General features: G+C 45.2%; 2 protein-coding genes across 4 annotated transcripts in view; one reads left to right on the top strand and one right to left on the bottom strand.

Annotated features, from left to right (window-relative positions):
* EMILIN2 (elastin microfibril interfacer 2) overlaps nt 1–1,374 on the top strand; it is a 55,209-nt gene extending 53,835 nt beyond the window's left edge. Inside the window, exon 8 of the mRNA XM_004742789.3 lies at nt 449–1,374. Coding sequence (XP_004742846.1) covers nt 449–786 — 338 coding nt within the window. The 3' untranslated portion in view covers nt 787–1,374. The remainder of the gene's footprint in view (nt 1–448) is intronic.
* A 2,299-nt stretch (nt 1,375–3,673) lies between these two features.
* The window catches only part of LPIN2 (lipin 2), an 82,529-nt gene continuing 67,923 nt past the window's right edge, over nt 3,674–18,279 (bottom strand). For all 3 annotated transcript variants that reach the window (XM_045065412.1, XM_004742788.3, XM_045065411.1), the window contains exons 9-20: nt 16,836–17,023; nt 14,950–15,043; nt 14,542–14,611; nt 13,686–13,775; nt 12,853–12,935; nt 11,626–11,770; nt 10,519–10,667; nt 9,867–9,953; nt 8,483–8,635; nt 7,953–8,067; nt 7,194–7,297; nt 3,674–6,859 (exon numbers count right to left, since the gene is read on the bottom strand). In XM_045065412.1, the coding sequence (XP_044921347.1) occupies nt 6,715–6,859; nt 7,194–7,297; nt 7,953–8,067; nt 8,483–8,635; nt 9,867–9,953; nt 10,519–10,667; nt 11,626–11,770; nt 12,853–12,935; nt 13,686–13,775; nt 14,542–14,611; nt 14,950–15,043; nt 16,836–17,023 (1,423 nt within the window). In that variant the 3' untranslated portion in view covers nt 3,674–6,714. The remainder of the gene's footprint in view (nt 6,860–7,193; nt 7,298–7,952; nt 8,068–8,482; nt 8,636–9,866; nt 9,954–10,518; nt 10,668–11,625; nt 11,771–12,852; nt 12,936–13,685; nt 13,776–14,541; nt 14,612–14,949; nt 15,044–16,835; nt 17,024–18,279) is intronic.

Genomic DNA, 18,279 nt, shown 5'->3' with positions numbered 1-18,279 from the left:
ATCTTGCTGCTGGGAACGTTAGAGGGTCTGAGCTCTCTCCCAGCAAGGCTGGGTAGTTGTCTCCATGCATGCTGCACGGCTGCAGGGGCAAGTTCTTCTGAGGCCTGCTCTGGGTGGAGGGGAGTTACAGTGATCGTACCACATGCTGGGGGGTTTGTAGAATTTGTTCTCTTCTGGGTGTTACAGCAGAAGATGGGGTCTCACCATGAGGACTGGGTTTGTTGTTAAGAGCAGTGCTAGCTAAGGGGGTCTGTTGCTTGGTGGGTGTAGGGCAGCTGCAAATAGAAAAGGGCTACCTTACCTCTATGGGCTGGGTGACCAACTCTCCCAGTTTTTCTCCTGAGACAGTCCTGGACAGATGGTTAGTCTCCCAAATCTGGGTTAACTGACAGCCTGTGCCAAAGGTGCTGTGACGGTGTCCCATGAGTATCTGCCTTCCTCCTCACAGGCATCTTCACGGCTCCATATGATGGGCGCTACCTGATCACGGCCACCCTCACGCCGGAGAGGGATGCGTATGTGGAAGCTGTCCTGTCGGTCTCCAATGCCAGTGTGGCCCAGCTGCATACAGCCGGCTACAAGAGGGAGTTCCTGGAATACCACCGGCCCCAGGGGGCTCTGCACACTTGTGGGGGCCCTGGGGCGTTCCACCTCATCGTGCACTTGAAGGCAGGAGATGGTGTCAACATCGTGGTGACTGGGGGCCGGTTGGCTCACACGGACTTTGACGAAATGTACTCCACGTTTAGTGGGGTCTTCTTATATCCTTTCCTTTCTCACCTTTAGGGTGGCTGGGGAAAGATAGTCACTAAGAACTGGGAAGCCTTAATATATGCAGTTTCTGTTGTATGTATGGAGCACTGGTCTAGTTTCCTGCAAACATCCCAACACCTTCCCCAAGATCCAGGCCCGACGGGGCTGCCGAGGCCACACACCCGAGCGTCCCCAGTGGGTGGCAAGGACACATGTGCCTGGCCGCGGCCTCCTGTTCTGCCCGGCCACCTGAGAAGCGGGGTCCCCCCTATCCCGCGGCCACCGGCCCTGGCACCGCGTCCGCAAGAGCTCTGCTCACGGGACTGATCTGGTGCCCCCTGCGGAGTGTGACCTGCTGCCAGGAGGGGAGAGCTGCTGGGCTACAGGGCAGAGGGGATGTGGCTGGCAACAATGGGCTCGTGGCCACATTCTTTATTCCCAGAGCCTGCAGGAGAGAAGGTTAAACACTGAAATGCTGAAATCACATGTGCTGTCACAGAGACTGGGGGTCGTGGTGCGGGCTGGCCCGGGAGACTGAGCAGCCTGGGGGGCTCCTTGAATGACCTGTACATGTGAAGTGCAAAGACAGGGAGTGTCAATAAAGATGTAAAACCACTGTAAGTTATTGAAGTCTGGTACCATATGGATTGAGAGGTGTTGCTAAAAAGCAAACAGCAGAAAGGTAATTGACTTTTTAAAAAATGGCTGTAGAAAGTAAGCTTGAAGAAATCAATCTCAAGTATCTAATTGTTACCCCTCACTATGCAAGCTACACGCTTTTTCTTTCCTTGTAAAAAAAAACCCCCAAAACAAAAACAGATGGGTTTGGAGGTCAAGGCCCCCCGTGAGGCCTGCAGCTAAAGAGGGGCTCCTTCCAGGGGATGCTTAAAATTCACATCTAATCAGCAGCTGCCTGAGCTGAGGAGCTCGTTCGCTGCACAGCTCACAGCAGATGTGGCTTTAAGGATTCTCGGGTTCCCAGGCAACAATAGGCCCAACATAAAACCGATCACAGACTGAAAGCTGAGATCATCAGAGAAAAGCAGGAATCTTCCCATGGAGAGTACGTTCTGTTCCAGGGAAACCCAGGCATGTTGCTCCTTTATCAGCAGCCACAGAAACCTCTAGGACATAAGACCCTTAGCTTCAGGTGGTCCCCGCTCAACAGGCTGGTAAAATCTGTTGGCCGATCAAGAGCCCAAGGGGAGAAAAGTCCCCTAGAGCCCCAGGGAAAGATGCGGATCAAAGAAACAAGTCTCCTGGGCCTGAGATCAAGCCACTGGATACTCTTATGCTATAAAAAAAATGCTGTGAGCTTCCAGGACTGCTTGCAAATGCGGTAACAGGGTGGCCACTGGACATGTCCGACAGGAGCCTTCTTCCTCATTCCCTTACCCCAGGTAGGGAGAAGTGACCAAGAACTGCCAGTTTGTGGTTTTAGAACTTTAAAATCTGGATCTCTCTGTCCAGGAGTTGAGGGTGGTGGTGGGGGGGGGGAGCATTGTCTTTCCCCATTTCTATAGCTGGGGAATTGGCTAAAGGTGGCTGTCAGAGTCTGTCTGCCCTAGAAATGACTCATGCAAAAAACCCCAATGCAGTGGAGTATTTTCAGGAAAACCCAGTTGGCACATGGACCTACTTTCGCCCTCTTTCCCTCACACCCCCTGTAAAGACCTTAGCGCCAAAGGGGACAAATGTTCAACAGCTGGAAAGGCAGGGGCCAGACAGAAGGGAGCCAGTGACTGCTCTTTCTGCTCCATGGTTGGTTCTCTAGAGCACTGAGTGAAGCGTGGTCCTCCTCTCTCAATGCACCCTCACTCACTGAGAAACAGGAATTTCAGCTCTGTGTATCCAAGATTGGCAAGGTAAACGAAGTCTAATCACAGCAGCTCCTGTGTTTACGTCAAGATAAAATAGAATGACAGCTACATCAGGGCTCCTTCTGCAATTATTTCCACAACCGTGCATTAATCGAGCTTTCTCAGTGGCCCTATCATCTTTCCTGCGGTTTCTCACGAGTGGTTTGAAAGGAGTGTCTGTGATCAGAGGGACAGAACCAACGCACACTTGCACATCTACAACATGCCTTCGCATGTATCTGCACTCACTTCCTGAACACGCTTCTTTCTTCCCTTACACTGTCCTATCAAGGGAAGGGAAAAGGCAGGCTGCACCCTGACGAGCTGCAGGGATGAGCCTTTGCTGCTTCACCCCCAAGCACTGGGAGCTGGCTCCTTTACAGTCAACTTCCCTCCGAGTGCATCCTTTCTGTTCCCTACGTACACCCCAAAGAACCCCAGGGCCCCTCACCCTGCGCTCATGTCAAGACAAAGCAGCAGGACAGGACAAGCTTTCCTGTACATGAAAGTAGGCTCTCAAGGGTGGCTTTGGGATGCCTGTCCAGCACATGCTGCATCTGGTGGAGCCCAGCAATTTGAGGGAATAAGAAGACACTCATTAAGTAGTATGTGGGGTTTGGTTTTTGATTCAAGATCACTTTGACTCTCCTAGGCTGATGAGAACATCAGAACTGCTAAGTGGTACTCACCCGGAGGGAGGGGTTCCTGAAAGGTGGGGTGGCAAAGGCTCTGAGCAGGCCTCTTGGGGGACCCCTGATGGGCTGAGGGCTGGTGGGGGAGTCCAGCCTAGAGGATGCCAGGGAGAACACACCAGGAATTACATATGTATGAATGAATCATTCTCTGGCAGAACCTACAAAGCAAGAGAGGTTGGTTCCTGGGAGTGTAGCCTCACTTTTGGAGTCAGGTTTTATAAAAATAAGCACCAAAAAGAGGTCCTTTCTGTAGATGAATTTTAGTGTCAGCAGAGATCAAAATGCTAATTTATGGAAATTATCACTTTCTGGCAAGAGTACAGAGAATATGGTTTAAATGTCTTCTGAAGGAAGGAGTCAAATGCATTCAGTTTACATTTGTTTATTGTTGTAACGTCTTGTTTTGAACATCAAACACTGCACCAAAATATGAGCCATTTATCTTAGGATAACTGTCTTTGCCATGACTGAGAGTACTGTACTGATGTTTACAATTAATTTCTGACAACTTAAAACTTATTAGTGGCATTGCTAATAATCAAATACTTCATCAGAGTCTAAATGTAATAATTAAATTAAAACAACAAAGTTTCCCCCTCCCTCTCTTACCTTCAAAACAAACCAAAAAAGCAGTTTTCACCTGGAAAGAGCACTTAAACAAAAACTCAATTTTTAACCGGTTTCATTAAACACAGCATATTCTCAAACGGGAAAACAAGACTTCCCAGAGTAAACAGGATACTTAAAGATGCTAAAATTCCCTGGAAGAGTTTGTTTTCACCAACTAGCAAAAGGAGAAAGCATTTACTTTCTACTTCTCTTTAAAGGTCTTGCCTGCACCTTCAAGAACATCGTCCCGAAGGGCCACATGTGCTCCTATGGGCACAGGCACTTTCTGGTCATTTAGCTAGCTGTCGTTCCTCAGCTGTTCTCCCTGTGACCGTTAGCAGCTTTCATTTTATGACAGACATCACACTGTAAGTTTTTTCTTTTTCCAGTTGAAAACTATGCAGATGGTTTTGAGCACAGCAAACAGTCCTCACACACAGCGGCTAAGTGTGCATGCTCCGGGCCCACACGCGCACTTCCTCACGCCTGCCCGAGACGTAGATGTCGACACCACAGCCAGAGAAGCTTCAGCACGTGGGGAGCAAGGCAAATACTCAAGTCAGGTTGAACTGGAGAGAGGGAAAGGGGCCAAGGCCATTTCACCAGTGGAACAACCGAGAGAATGACTTCGAAAAGCCCAATCTGCTTGCGATCATCCCGTGATCCCGCCCATCACCGCAAGCAGCACGGGATAACGCTTCTTCATTAACTCACCATTGGAAGGGTCTGTGTACAAACACACTCGAGGGTAACTCTCTTTCACAGAAAGAACAAATGTCATTTGTACCAAATGGCAATGGGTTTTAGCACAAACTTAATACTTTAACACTATAGTGATAGTAATCATCTACTTTCAGCAAGAGGGACTCCTTTAAATAAGGAAAAAGATTCACGTTAATTAGCAAATGTACCCACTGGATCAATCTGCAGCAACAAAACAACAAAGTCTAGTGCTTACGGACATCAGGACAGAAGGGCCTGTCCCACCTCAGCACAGGGTTGGGAGACCTGGGCCCCTGGGTCAGACCTACAGAAGGCCCGTGTGTCCACAGAGAAGAGCTTATCGAAGAAAATGAATAGTCTAATCAAAAAACTCTTTAAAAGACAACCTAAAGAGGACTATAGAAGGTCAAGATTTCCTGTACCACATGTGTGCAGAGAAGCCCTAGTAAGCTCAGGTTCAGCACAGAAAGCTCATGTTCTTTCTGGAAAATGAACGTGGAGAGGATACACTGGCAGCGTCTCAGAGCCCACCAGCTGCACCGCTGCTCGGATTTTAAGTCACTAACTGGGAAAGATTTCCTAGAAACATAACCGAGTTTGCCTAACCTACTATACATAAATAAACTCTTTAAACAATTTAGTCCTTGCACTACTGAAGGGCAGAAAGTTTGCACTGGAAGCAGCGCGCATTGGTCCTCCTCTGGGAGCACGTGCCTCTGTGTTTTGCCACAGAGCTGCGTTCGGGGGGGGGGGGGGCTCTACCACGGTCTCCACATACAAAAGTGCGTGGAGAAATGGCCAAACTAAAGGGACTTCCAACTCTCCAGCCTAGAAAAATAACCACCCCATTTCTCCATCTTAGGTCCGTATTACTTGGGCGGGGCAAACTCAAACAAGGAGAGCGAGGAGAGCACCGCAGCACAAGTCCCAGACCAGCAGGGGTGGGCGAGGAAGCCGCCCCCAGCGGGCACCTGGATCCGCAGCTTCCGTCCTCTGCTCTGGCGCCCGGCTGAGTGCTTCCCTGCCGGCCAAGGCCTGTGCACACATGGAGGCCTCCTCTCTGACAGTCCTCTGGATTCTCACACTGAGGTTGCCGTCAACACCCAGGCTCTCAGTTCTGGAGGGGCTCATGGGGCAGTCCCTCCCCTGAAGCTGTCTGCTCAGACCACCCGGCCTTACAACCAGGCTGGGAGAAGAAGCTAAAGGCAGAAAGACAGAGAAAAGGACTCTTCCGGGACCCCACACGAATGCCTATCTGCATTTCTAAGGCCTCCCTGAAAACAGAGCTGTTGCTTATTGTCCAATCAACTCCCACCATTAGTACTCTTCCCACAGGCTCCAAGCACATCCAGCAAGACCTTTCTGTCCTGACTGGGACCAAGACAACACCGACAGGCTAGCCACAGTTGAGAAGCCAATGATCTAAGGGGCTTTTTGTCCCCAGAAGCCCATATGTGTGGAGCTGGGGTCAGTGGCCCTGGCCCCTGCCTGGAGGAGCCCACCGAGCAGACATCCTATTTCACGGTGGCAGAGAAGGAAGAGCCCATGGAAGAAATGTGCACAGGTGGTTTGAACTAACATCACTAACTGGACCTGTAGCAGCTTAGTGGACCCTGATCCCCTAAAGAAAGCCCTGGATTTAGAGAGAAACACTCTCAACTTCCCAGTGGAAATTATAACACTTTACTTTATACATGTTTTGGTCCCCTTTTGTTTAGCTTTTTTCTTCCTTTTAAATTATTCAGTTAAAGGAGCACCAGCACACACTTGACACAGCACACGTGTGAGGATGACCAGTAATAGGAGCTTAGGCCTCCCACCGCAGGTCCAAGCTCCTCGCCTGCCTGCCTGCTCAGGGCTCCGAGCGGCAACCCTGCCAGGCCTGGGAAGGAAAAGGAAGACAACAGTTCCAGCTCCAGGAGCTCTCCTGGTGCCTGCTGGTGTCCAGCTGTCAACACATGTCTTGTCCTGCACCTGTGGCTTGGAGGGTAGCCCAGTGGCCTCCGTCCAGAAGTGCTGGTCACCTTCCCTTGCTATGGGGCAAATGCCCAAGGACCTCCCTGGGAGATGCCACGTCACGCCAGGTCATCCAGGTCCACTTGGGGGATCGGGTCTCGCCAGTAGCAGAAGGAGCTGAACTCTGGGCAGGGAAAGGCAGAGTTTTGTTCCTTGTTGAGAAGCGGGAAAACGTGCTCCACGAGCTCACTCAATCTGTGATACCTAGAAGGGGTTGGGGAAGAACACACAAACTGTCACCCTTAAGTGACGTCAGAGCCCAGGACTATGTGCTGTGACGTTAGTTACTAAGAGGCCTCAGTGCAAGGCATCCAACCCCTCCCGGGGCATGGCCCTCTTTGAAGTCTAGGATCGTAATGATCCTGGTTCAGATGCTCTTACAGAGGCAAAAACACCCAGGCAAAGAGGAAAGCCTCCAAAACGCAGGTACAGTTCTGCTATTGGGGGGTGGGGGTGGGAGCGGGGCTGATCCTTAGACTCTGTCCCCAGGTTCACCCCTGGCTATGGGCAGTGGGCTGGGAAACAGGAACATACGTACGAGGATTTGTTTCCTTTGGTCCTTTCTTGTATTAATTCGCCCTTGGGGTTCACGGTGAATATTCTGCAGTCTGGAACTCCCACTTGTGTGTAAGCATAGACATCCTGGACAAAAAAAAACATTAAATAGCGCGATTATAAGAAAAGACATTGAGAGATACTTCTCTGGTTCCTTGTGAGCCAGAAGAACTGCACAAGCAGGAGATGGTGTACAGCAAACGTGTGGAGCTTGCACAGTGCAGCTCTGCTGCGGAAGGTGAGCTCAGGGCAAACCCAAACTGAAAAGGGGAGGCAAAGCCAAGGGCACTACAGTTAGAACACTGGGCGTGGAGCAGAGGCCGGGGCCCAGGAGCAGGTAGGGCCCTGCTGCCTGCCAGAGGCCAGAGAGCAACACCCTCTGCAACCGGGAACCGGAGGGCCGACTATGTGGAGCGGCTGAGAAGCATCAGGGAAGGCTGAGCACTCTCTGGGGGCGGGATCCAAGAGCACAGCTTAGAACCACTTAGAACACGAGTCAGAACTACCTAAGGAGATGGAAGCAAAGCCACAGAAACAACGGCAAAATGCCCTTTCTCATACATCAAAACTCTAGGGCAGATGTCCAGCTACAGAACAGAAATTAAGAATAGAGAAAACGAAAACCTATTCCGCACAACATCCATTTTGCTTATACAATTGGTTTGAGAATCATGACGGGGCTGTACCCTAAAAAACACTCCTCTGAAAACACCAGAATGTGTAGCCCAGAGGAGACACTTACATTTGGACGGTTTCCAAAGGCAGCATAGAAGGGCTGCTTAGATGGGGCAAACAGATTCTTGATATCATTTAGACACTCAATTTTGAACTTCTCTGGCTTCTTTTCTATCACTTCCCTAGGCAAAGACAAACAAACAAAAAACCCAATATAATGACCAAATTTGAAATGTTGTTCTCCCTGTAGTATGGTCCTGAAAAGACTTCAGTGGTCACAATCATTTCTCAAAGTCTTTTGTAACCGGCATCTCTCTTTCTCCTTCTGTCCTTCTGTTCTAGTCAAGAAAGACCGACATTCTGAGTGATGGGGTTTAGGGAAGGAGAAAACTTGATAGCTTGACTCTTTTGGACAGTGTTTGATATGGACTGGGTGAGCTCAGAGTTAAAATGCTCTGGGGGAGCCCAAGAACCAAGACATGCAGAAGCTTGGAATGATATACAAACCCTTACAGTGAGTTTGACTTCCAATCTCCCCACCAATCAGACCCCTTCCCATGGAGTGGGTGGGCGTGCAAGCCTGCGTAGGAGAGGTACCTGTGGAAGGCTGAGAACAAGCTGCTGGGGGATAACATCAGAGGGCCCCGAGGTAAGATTGTGCCCTTGTCATTGACCCAGTGCAGGTAGCCACGGGTCATGTCAGCCATGCCAATGGCACGAGCAGAGCAGTACAGAAACTTGTAGCCATTCCTGAAAGAGAACATGTCCTGTTTAGAAACGTTCTTTGAGGGCGCCTGGGTGGCTCAGTGGGTTAAGCCGCTGCCTTCGGCTCAGGTCATGATCTCGGGGTCCTGGGATCGAGTCCCGCATCGGGCTCTCTGCTCGGCAGAGGGCCTGCTTCCCCCTCTCTCTCTCTCTCTCTGCCGGCCTCTCTGTCTACTTGTGATCTCCCTCTGTCAAATAAATAAACAAAATCTTAAAAAAACAAACAAACAAACAAACATTCTTTGAGCAAAGTTTAAAAAAGAAAAGAGCACATGAATGCATTCAAAAGCAGGTAGAGGAGCAGAGTGAGAGAGGAGGCAGACTCCCAACTAATAAGCAGGAAGTCTGAAGTGGGGTTCAATCCCAAGAGATCATAACCTGAGCCAAAGGCAGATGTTTAACTGATTGAGCCACCCAGGCACCCCGAAGCAGCACTATTCTTTTAAAAGATTCAAATACAGTTCCTTTCACTTATGGTGGAAATAAAATTCTTAAATTTAATAAAGAAAGCAGTTAGCATTATAAGGATCTCAATTTTCCATGGAAAACACCATGGGGGAAAATGGAGGTATATGTAACTAGGAATCTGCTAAATCTGTAAGATTGATGTATCTTTAGCATCTAGTCCATGAGAATCAGAACAAAAATCTTGGACTATCTTTAAATTACCTGCCATAAACGAAAAATGCAAAGGATCTTATTTATAAAGACAATTTATAGAATGCAAACCACTCTGTAAGACAAGGAACAAAATCACACCTCACAATTTTCCTATTATGGCATTCTCAACTAATGCTTAAGGCAGAGTCTTCAAATCAATTTAACTCATACACACTACGGTCCACAAAGGCCACAGCACTGTTTCCTCTGTTGCTCCAACAGAAAGGATTTCACATTGGTGAAATGTTTCCCTCATGCATGCATACATTACTTACTCAGTGAAATCAGATTTTAAAAAACCCAACTAATAAACCAAAAATGAAAACTGGCTCTCCTGTTAAATTAAAGCAAAGCCCCCTCTCCCCCCACTACAGGATAGCTAGAACTGTAGATACAGGTAGTGCCTGCAACTCCCAGCACTATGCGGTGTAGAGGAGACGGCTGAGACATGTAACACAATGGCTAGCACACAGCTCATGTTCCAGAAACGGTCGCTGATGCTTTTCTTTGTGTGAGGCTACATGAGCACGTGGACACAGGGGGAGGGGATACCTACTCATTGATGGAATGGTAGAGTTTTGCTATACCCTGATGCGTCCAGTCTTTACCCAATTGTGGAAGAATCTGCCCCAAGGCATCAGACCTGAAAAGGTAGAAATAGGAAAAGGTATCAGAAACAAAGCGCATAAAGCCAAGTGTTTTCCTACTACAATGCCAGCTGCTAAAAGCCACTAGGTAGAGGCAGGGTCCAGGGACAATCTAATCTATAGGCACAACTTTGTCATGGCTTGTGCATCAGCAAGGCAGTCCCCTGCATGTACAGCCATCCACTAAGGAACTTCTAAAAGTAGAAGCCAGATGTTCATTTTTAGAGATAATTTATAACCACATATCTTCTTTTCTTCCTCCCTAATCGCAACACCTTCTTACTTTTTAAAAATTTAATGCCAGAACTTGGAGACCAAATAACTAAATCTTTCCAAAAGTTATCTTCAATATTAACTCGTATGACTCCATTCATCTTCACCATCCACAGAATGACTGTGTGTGACCACGTGTGACCACATGTGACCTCAGCATGCAAGTCTCAGTGCAGGGAGTTTTAAAAACACCAGACAGTGGCCAAGGAGGGATCCCCCTGATCCTACCCACTACTGCACAGCAGCCTACGCCTTGACTGCTGCTGCCTACCATGGGCTCATGCTTACTTGGTTATTGTTCCATCAATATCAGAAATGATGACCTTGTCATTCCAGTTCCACAGGTAAATGGTTCCCGCACAGCGGCAGGTACCTTGATACTGGGTTGTAATACTAAACACAACATCATTTGGGCCATCTTGGAGCTTCAGTTTTGCCTTTTATAAAAAGTAAGAGAATAAGGAAAATCATAGATAATTTATAAAATAAATGGGATATCACTTTGATGGAATTACATACAATTAATAATCAGTTTCTAGTAATATATAGTCATTGAGAGATTGCTAAAATATAATGTTAAGTGAAGAAAGGATCCTAATCCCTAAATATATGAATGTGTGTGTGTGTGTGTGTGTGTGTGTTTACGTGTACAGGGGGATGTATAAAGAATGGAAAGAAGTACATGAATACGATTATTGTAATAAAATGGAAAAAAAAAACCAGGTGAAAACAGAGTTTACAACAGAGTCTGAATATTTACATCACCACCACCAGTGTTTCAGGGCCTCAGCTCAAGGCAGGATGGTTTCTGTTGCACAGGCATGCACCTGCCGAGCACAGCATGGAGAGCTTGCTCAGAAGAGGCTGAAGGAGCCACTGCCTGAATGACGTTCTGGAATTCTAAGCGATTTTTCTGATTCCCCCAAGAAACCAAACGTCTTTGCTCTTCCTCCATACCTGACAGTCCTGGGGCATAGTAAGACCATTTCAAACTGAAAACAGGGGGAATGGAGTGGGAAACAAGCAGGAAAGAGGAAACTGCATCTAAATAAGAAAATGGCATTTCTCTGTTGTTGTGGCTCCTAAAAGACAGTGTATGGCCCAGTGATGGGCTGGCTGGACAAGACTCATCTGGGAAACAGGTTGAAAATACAGATCCCTTGGCTCATTCCCAGAGATTCAACTAGGACGTCTGGGGTGGTAGAAGAAGCCATGTCCCAGGTGCCCCAGGTGGTCCCCAGGGGAGGGAGATGCTGTTCTACCATGTGTGAGCGTTTACGAGCACACGCCATGTCCTGTGTGCAGGGCTGGGGATAGTGTGGACAGAAGAGGAAGCATGGTTAATTAAACAGCTACTAAAATAAACTGGATCCACATGGAGCACACATAACTCACAATCTGATCTGAAGAGAGTCGAAGAGACTTCTTATATGAGGTTGTGCTGCCATGACTTGAGGGCTCTGTGGGAACAGGGTCCACCTTGATGGATTCTTCAAGCTCCTGTGACCCCTCATCGCTTGATGAGTCATCCTCAGCTGGCCTATTCAACAGCAATCCAGTTACTTAAGAAGCAGCAGGGCACTTCACTGAGAAGAGTTTTTCATTTAGGATGAAGAGATCCTAAATCCATTCTAGGGATGAGAAGAGTTGTTCCCTCTGTTTCCGGAGTATTCCTACCATGAAGTGAGAAGACCATCCTCCTCCTAACTCTAATGACTAGCCAGCAGTTACAGTCTGGCCATGACTGATTATTTTCTGCTATGACCATTGAATGCTACTAGGTCTACTGACCTTTACTGAAAAGATAACAGACGTTTCAAAAGATGTAAACTGTAGAAAATATAATTGCTTACACAGATTTTAGAAACTATTAAGACAGATTTGCTATAACCCCTTTAAAAAAAGTGGGCAAAGAGCAAGAAAATGAATGCTCAGGCTTAGACCAACCCCTGAATTAAAGAGCTGGAGCAGAAGGAAAGAATCTGTTTGGGGAAGTATAAGAACAGCGAGAATGAGAAGAGGGTAAGTTGTGGCATCTTTCAGGGCCAGCCAAACCAAATATCTAGAGGGTTGCTACTTCTAAGAAATGAAATGGACCCACACCAATTTTGGAATTTTTTAAAAAAAATTTAATTTTAAGTAATCTCTATACCCAAAGGTGGGGTAGGGGGGCTAGAACTCATGACCTGGAGATCAAGAGTTGCATGTTCTACCAACTGAGCTGGCCAGGTGCATCTTGAAATTCTTGGCATCTTCCTTTTGCACCAGATAGAAAGCCAGGGAGGAGGGACCAGAGACAGCACATCTTAAGGCTCCTCAAGATCCCTTTCCCAGAGGCCTCCATTTCACAGGCATCTGATTCCACAGCTCCAGGAATGGAGCAAGACATTTAAAAAGCAGTACAGAGTATGTTTACTCCTCTGAGCTGATAACTTTTTTTTTAGAAAAGCAGAAGTTATTATCTGCTACCTGAGTGGCACCAATAAGCCACTTACTGTCATGACTGTCCATTAGAGAAAGACATTTCTGACTAAATATTAAACAGAACTGTCAAAATCAATTTGATTGTAATGGCTACATAGCCCAGGGGTTATGAGCCCAGAGGAAGGACAGAGCACCCACCTGCCACTGGCTGGCTCCTTTGTGCTCGATGCCAGGTCACTGGTTGGTGGCGCATCGGATTTCCCTTCCTTGGCCTCTGGCAGCTAAAACAAGATAATAATAGCAATGTGCAATTTTTCCCTCCCAGCGACTGACAGGTAAAAACTTATCAGCAGCACTCTCAGGGAATGAACAAAATGGTTTTCTGAATCCACAACTTAAAAATGCTTAAGAAACAGCCTTTTTCTACTTGTGCCAAAGGAAAGAAATCTGAGACCGAAGTCATATGCTGCTGTGCAAAAAAGCTGTTACTACAAAGCCACAAGTGAAAATTTCAAAAGGGCACTATTTCAAGTCACAGAATACAACTGGCCTATACTCATTATGTCTGTGCCAGGGACACAAACACTACAGAACAGAAGTTACTGATACGACTGCCACTGCCATCTCCTCCTTGGGAGGAGAACAAGCTCTTGCTTCTTTTTGGAAGGTAACGTAGTGAGCAGAGTGGAAAGAGCACAGGCTTTGGGGCTGGACTCATGGTCAAACCCTAGCTCCATCCCTCACCAGTTCTGTGCGCTTGGTCAAGTGATGTGACCTCTTTGCACCTGTTTCTTTACCTGTAAAGTGGGGGCTTAAGCTTCTATACCATCAGGCTGCAGTGAAGGTGAAAGGCAAAATAAAGCACGTAGCATAGCATTTCTACATCTCACTGTTCAAAAATGGGGACTATTAATATTGTTAAGAGAATAGCCCAAATTCACTTTCTTGTGTGTGGCAAAAAGTTTTTGAATAAATCAAAGATTCACTTCTTTTTAGCCTGTGGAAAAAATTACCTCTTCCAGGTCAGTTACCTGTTTGGTCATGCTTTCTCTCTTACGCCAAAACCACCAGCGACCAGACTTCTTTGGCATCTTATCTTTGACCCAGGACTCGACCGTGGCCTGAAACAATCAACTTGGGTCAGTCTAGCCATCTGTCTGTCACGAAGACCCAACTACTTTCTACCATCAGCATGTGGGATGGTGCTTTATTATGGAATGTGAGCAACATTCTCCATACCTCCCCAAGTACTCTAGAGTCTATAACACCAGTGAAAGGCAGATAGTTCATTTTTGTGGTGGCACAGCTCTGTGGTGGTTCTGTGGTAGGAGGCTGGGTGGTCTGGTTATAGAGAAGCAGCTGCGGGGGGGCTGTCAGGCGGATGCTCTCATTTCTCTACCGTTGGATAACACGTTCTTTACGCATTTTGAGGACCAACTAAGCTGATACACAGATTTAGAACCTTAAGGTTCTACATAAAAGGCTTATTAGCCACAATTTGACCCAATCACATTGATGCCACACTTCTGGTGGCTACACCATCCTCTTCTTGCTGCTTCTTTCCATATTAATGAGGAATTTTTTTTTCATTCATTCTGTAGTTAGCGAATAATTAATAAAATCTCCCAACTTTTATACCCAGTCAGAAACCAGTATAAATATCTAATAAAAATGACAAAGATATGGCAGCCCAGCAAATTTCCTAGATTTTGGGCATGAGATAATTTGGGTGGGCACACAGAACTCTTTGGATCTTCTCTAATATTAAATTAATTTTAAACAAAACTTTTACCATAGTACCCAGTTTAGAAATGTGCACATATCGATGTTTCTAAATATCATGCACTGTAGATACTTTCAAAAATGAAAAGAAATGGATCATCTCACCTTTGGCAGACTCTTCTGGAATACTTGCAAGCTAAGGATCATGGGAGCAGCCAAAGCCCAGTTATAATAACTGTGTGAAATAAAATTGTGCAAAACCATTACACAGAGAAGGGAAAGAGTGAGAGTACAGGAAGGGGAAGAGAGGAAAGGAGAGAGAAAAGAGGAAAGCATAAGACATAAAATTCCTTATTGTTTTCAGTGAGATGCACTTAAATATCTATGACAATAACATTTTGATGCTTCACTGAAAACTAAGGCTGAGGCTTCTTTTTCACTTTAAAATCACTGTCCACTAGTTCATTTATATGACATTTTATGACAAGAAAACTATAACAGTTAAAAAGAGCACTTTGAAAAAAACCAAACTCTGCAAGACTATTTAATAATTACAAAAGCAGGAGTATTTACCGGTTATAGATCCGTATTACAAGGTTAGGATTGTCTATAAGCCCAGGATTTTCTGCAAATTCGTGATAAGTAATTATATGCTCCATGAATTTTTCTGCAATGTAAAATAGTAATGACCCTTTGTTAGAGATTACATAAATTCCTAAATGAGATTATCACAATACTCTACACTGAAGGAACTATAGCATAAAATGAGGGATAAAATGAGTCCTTTAAAAAAAAACCAAAAACTCTTTTACATTCGTCAAAAGCAAAATATCAGACACTCTTTTAATCCAGCGCAAGAAAGAACACTTCCTTTTTCTATCCTTCTCCTCTTCCACACTACTTGCTCAAAAACAAAAACAAAAAAAAAAACAAAAAAAACCCACAACAACAACCAAAAAACTCAGGAAGGATACGCCAGAGACTTTTAGAAAAATAAATTACAGATGTGGCAAGAGAAAGGAAGACACAGATACACGTGTGTGCACACACACTCTAGAACTAATAAAAACTGCAGTTTCATTCTTAGCACAGACAACAAACTTTACTGGGAAGCAACTGTGAAACTAGGGAATATTCATGGGACTCTTACAGTATTAAGTGCATGTTACATTAAAAAAACAAAACATTTTACAATTGCTTGGAGGAAAAAAAACCTAAAAAACACACCAGAATTTGGTTTAGGGTCTGTCAAGGAATGAATCCCAAGTTCTTGATAAATAAATGAAGATTCTGCATGAATTTGTGTGCTCTGTTCCTAAACCCACACTCTAGTAGATATAAGCTAACAGAGAATTTCTCACCAGGATTGTTCTTCCTGGTGATGTGTATATTAATTACCTTTACTTGCCATTTCTGCCTCCTCCAATAACAAATTCTACCTAAGTTACCCAGATTTTTTTAAAAATGTAAATTCTATAGTCTGTATAACTGTGTATTTTCCATTCTACCCCCCACCTATAATTTTTAAAGTGAAGGCTTATAGGGCCTAAGAATTACTGGTAACGGACTCTTAATTTCTTGCAAATAATAAAACAAACAAGAGTTAAGAGATGGAGAAGAAAGAGGCATAATAAGCACCCTGTGACCTTCAAAAAGAAAAAGATTCAGCAAAGCACAACTGTAATGCTCAGGGTACCCAGTTTCCCAAACACAGGACTTCAGGTGCTCCGAGGGGCAGAGAAGACAAAAGATCATACTACTAGTCCTGGAAGGAAAATCTTTCCTTAGAGGAAAATCAATCAGGGGCCACGAGCCAAACTGAGAAAATATGAAGAATTTAGGTTACAAAGGAAGGTAAAGCCAGAGAGGCCAAAGAACTTGGGAAAGACACACACAACTGCTTGACCTACCCCGAGTCACCTGAATTGGCTCTGCTGAAGATTCTTCCTTTCTCTGGAGTAAATGTACTTTCCAGGGCCAAGTCTCAAGACTAAGATAGAAAATAACTCCTTCTACTTTTTATTGGAAAGACTATTTCCTCAACAGACAATTAATTTTCCACAACTTCAGGCCCTACTCTCATGTCTCAAGTCCAGCGATTTCCAGGGCAGCTGGGCCCCGGTCCACACACATTTCAACTTCACAGATGAGAAAATAGACACAGCCTGAGCTGACCCTTGCCGCTTCGTAGAGAGGGCAGTCTGAGAATTCTCCCTCTTCAAGTGAAATGAGCACCTGCCAAGGTACTGTCAACTCACCCAAGCCATTTATTTTTAAGGTCAATCCATACGAGGTACCTTAAAGGAGAGGCTGAAGATATGACAATAAAGGGAGATACTTGTTACTTGCACAAGGTCATTAAAGAATTTAATATCCTGAGTGGCTAACCAGCAGGTTTCTATCATGTGATGACCAGGCTGCTTTCTCCAGTGAAGACAAGGCATAACTGCTTGACATACCTTTGGAAATCTCTCCGTTCTCACTGAGACCCCCACAAAGAGAGAGGGTGACATCAGGCAAGTCCATGGCAGAATCAGAAAGGCACTCGGTGCCGCTATCTGCAGCCGCACTTCCCACAGACTGTGGGGACTGGGAGCCGGAGAGCGTGTCAGACTCAGGCCACTGCCGGGAGCCAGGGTCCGATTCACTGTGGGCAGCAGATGGGGAGAAAAGGATCTGCCTTATTGCAACTTCTTATATTCCTAGCTTACTACATGGTTTTCTGGGGGCCTGAACCAAGTAATTTATCCCATTAAAAAAAGGAACAGACTGACCTCTGGACAAAGCTTTTCTTAGGTAGAGTTTAGGATCATATCATAAATGACGTTTAAAAATAACCTAATCGCACTGCTGAGGAATTAACAGTGAATACAGTAAATAGGTCACAAAAATCACTACAGTCACTCCCAGTAAGACAAACTTTTCAACTACAGGCTTTCTGATTTTAATTAAAGGAGTAAAAGAGTTATAACCATTTATTTACATTTCCATGATGAAAATGACAGCGTAATTAAGAAAAATCTGATGTTTGGAAACCTTTGATCCTAACTTCCTAGAAAAAGTGGTGGTACTATACACATCCTGTAGAAAATTACTATAGTTCAGAGCTGTCTAGGTTTTTCTAAATTCATCTGTTACTTCGCAAAACAAAGAAATTAAGCAAGAGAAAATTCTCAAGAGCGTAGACCCACCCTGAAACAAAGATTTTGAGAAATAAACTATAAACAAACTATTCTTACACTAGAGAGGTTCAGGACTAAAGGTGAAGTTAATTCATTTTTCTAGATGGTAAAGGCATGGAAGCCAGGTTTTAGAAGATGATCCTGAGGGAAACTTTGTAATGAGGTATAAATCTGAATGAAAAGGATAAGGAAATGGTACCTTAAGTTTCTTATGCATGAATGCTTACTGCTCCACACTCTTTGAATGGACATTTAATGTCACACTGAAAAGCTGTTCTAAAAGTTTCAAATTATTTTATTTTATTCAAAAAGCCAATATACTTAATGTATGTGATCCAATGAAGCTTTATGATCTAAAAAAAAAACCTCAAATTTGAGTAGTAGCTGGCAGCAAAGTATGGATAGGCCATAAACAGAAAGCAGTTTCCAAAGCTATTATGTTTTACATATGAACCAACAACCCAGATTCAGGTTTCTGGAAATTTTCTTTCTTAATAGCAATGCATACCCAGTCTACAATATTGAGATTAGTTAGATCAACAGAATGTTCTTCTCATTGGAAATGGTGAAAAAGTCAAAGCTGATGTAAAGCAGCAAAACCTAGTATGCTGGCATCAGAGAGCGAGGCTGACCCCTGGGTAAAAAACAAATAGGGTCCTGCTTTCTCCTGGGCCCATGGCTAGGTCCCCTTATAGTCAGATGTGGCCAAGTGACCATATGA

The sequence above is a fragment of the Mustela putorius genome, unplaced genomic scaffold (assembly GCF_011764305.1).
Source record: "Mustela putorius furo isolate JIRA1106 unplaced genomic scaffold, ASM1176430v1.1 tig00003858_pilon_pilon_pilon, whole genome shotgun sequence".
In the NCBI taxonomy this organism is placed as follows: domain Eukaryota; kingdom Metazoa; phylum Chordata; class Mammalia; order Carnivora; family Mustelidae; genus Mustela; species Mustela putorius.
Note: the sequence above shows the minus strand (reverse complement) of the source record. Positions and strands in the feature narration are given on the sequence as shown.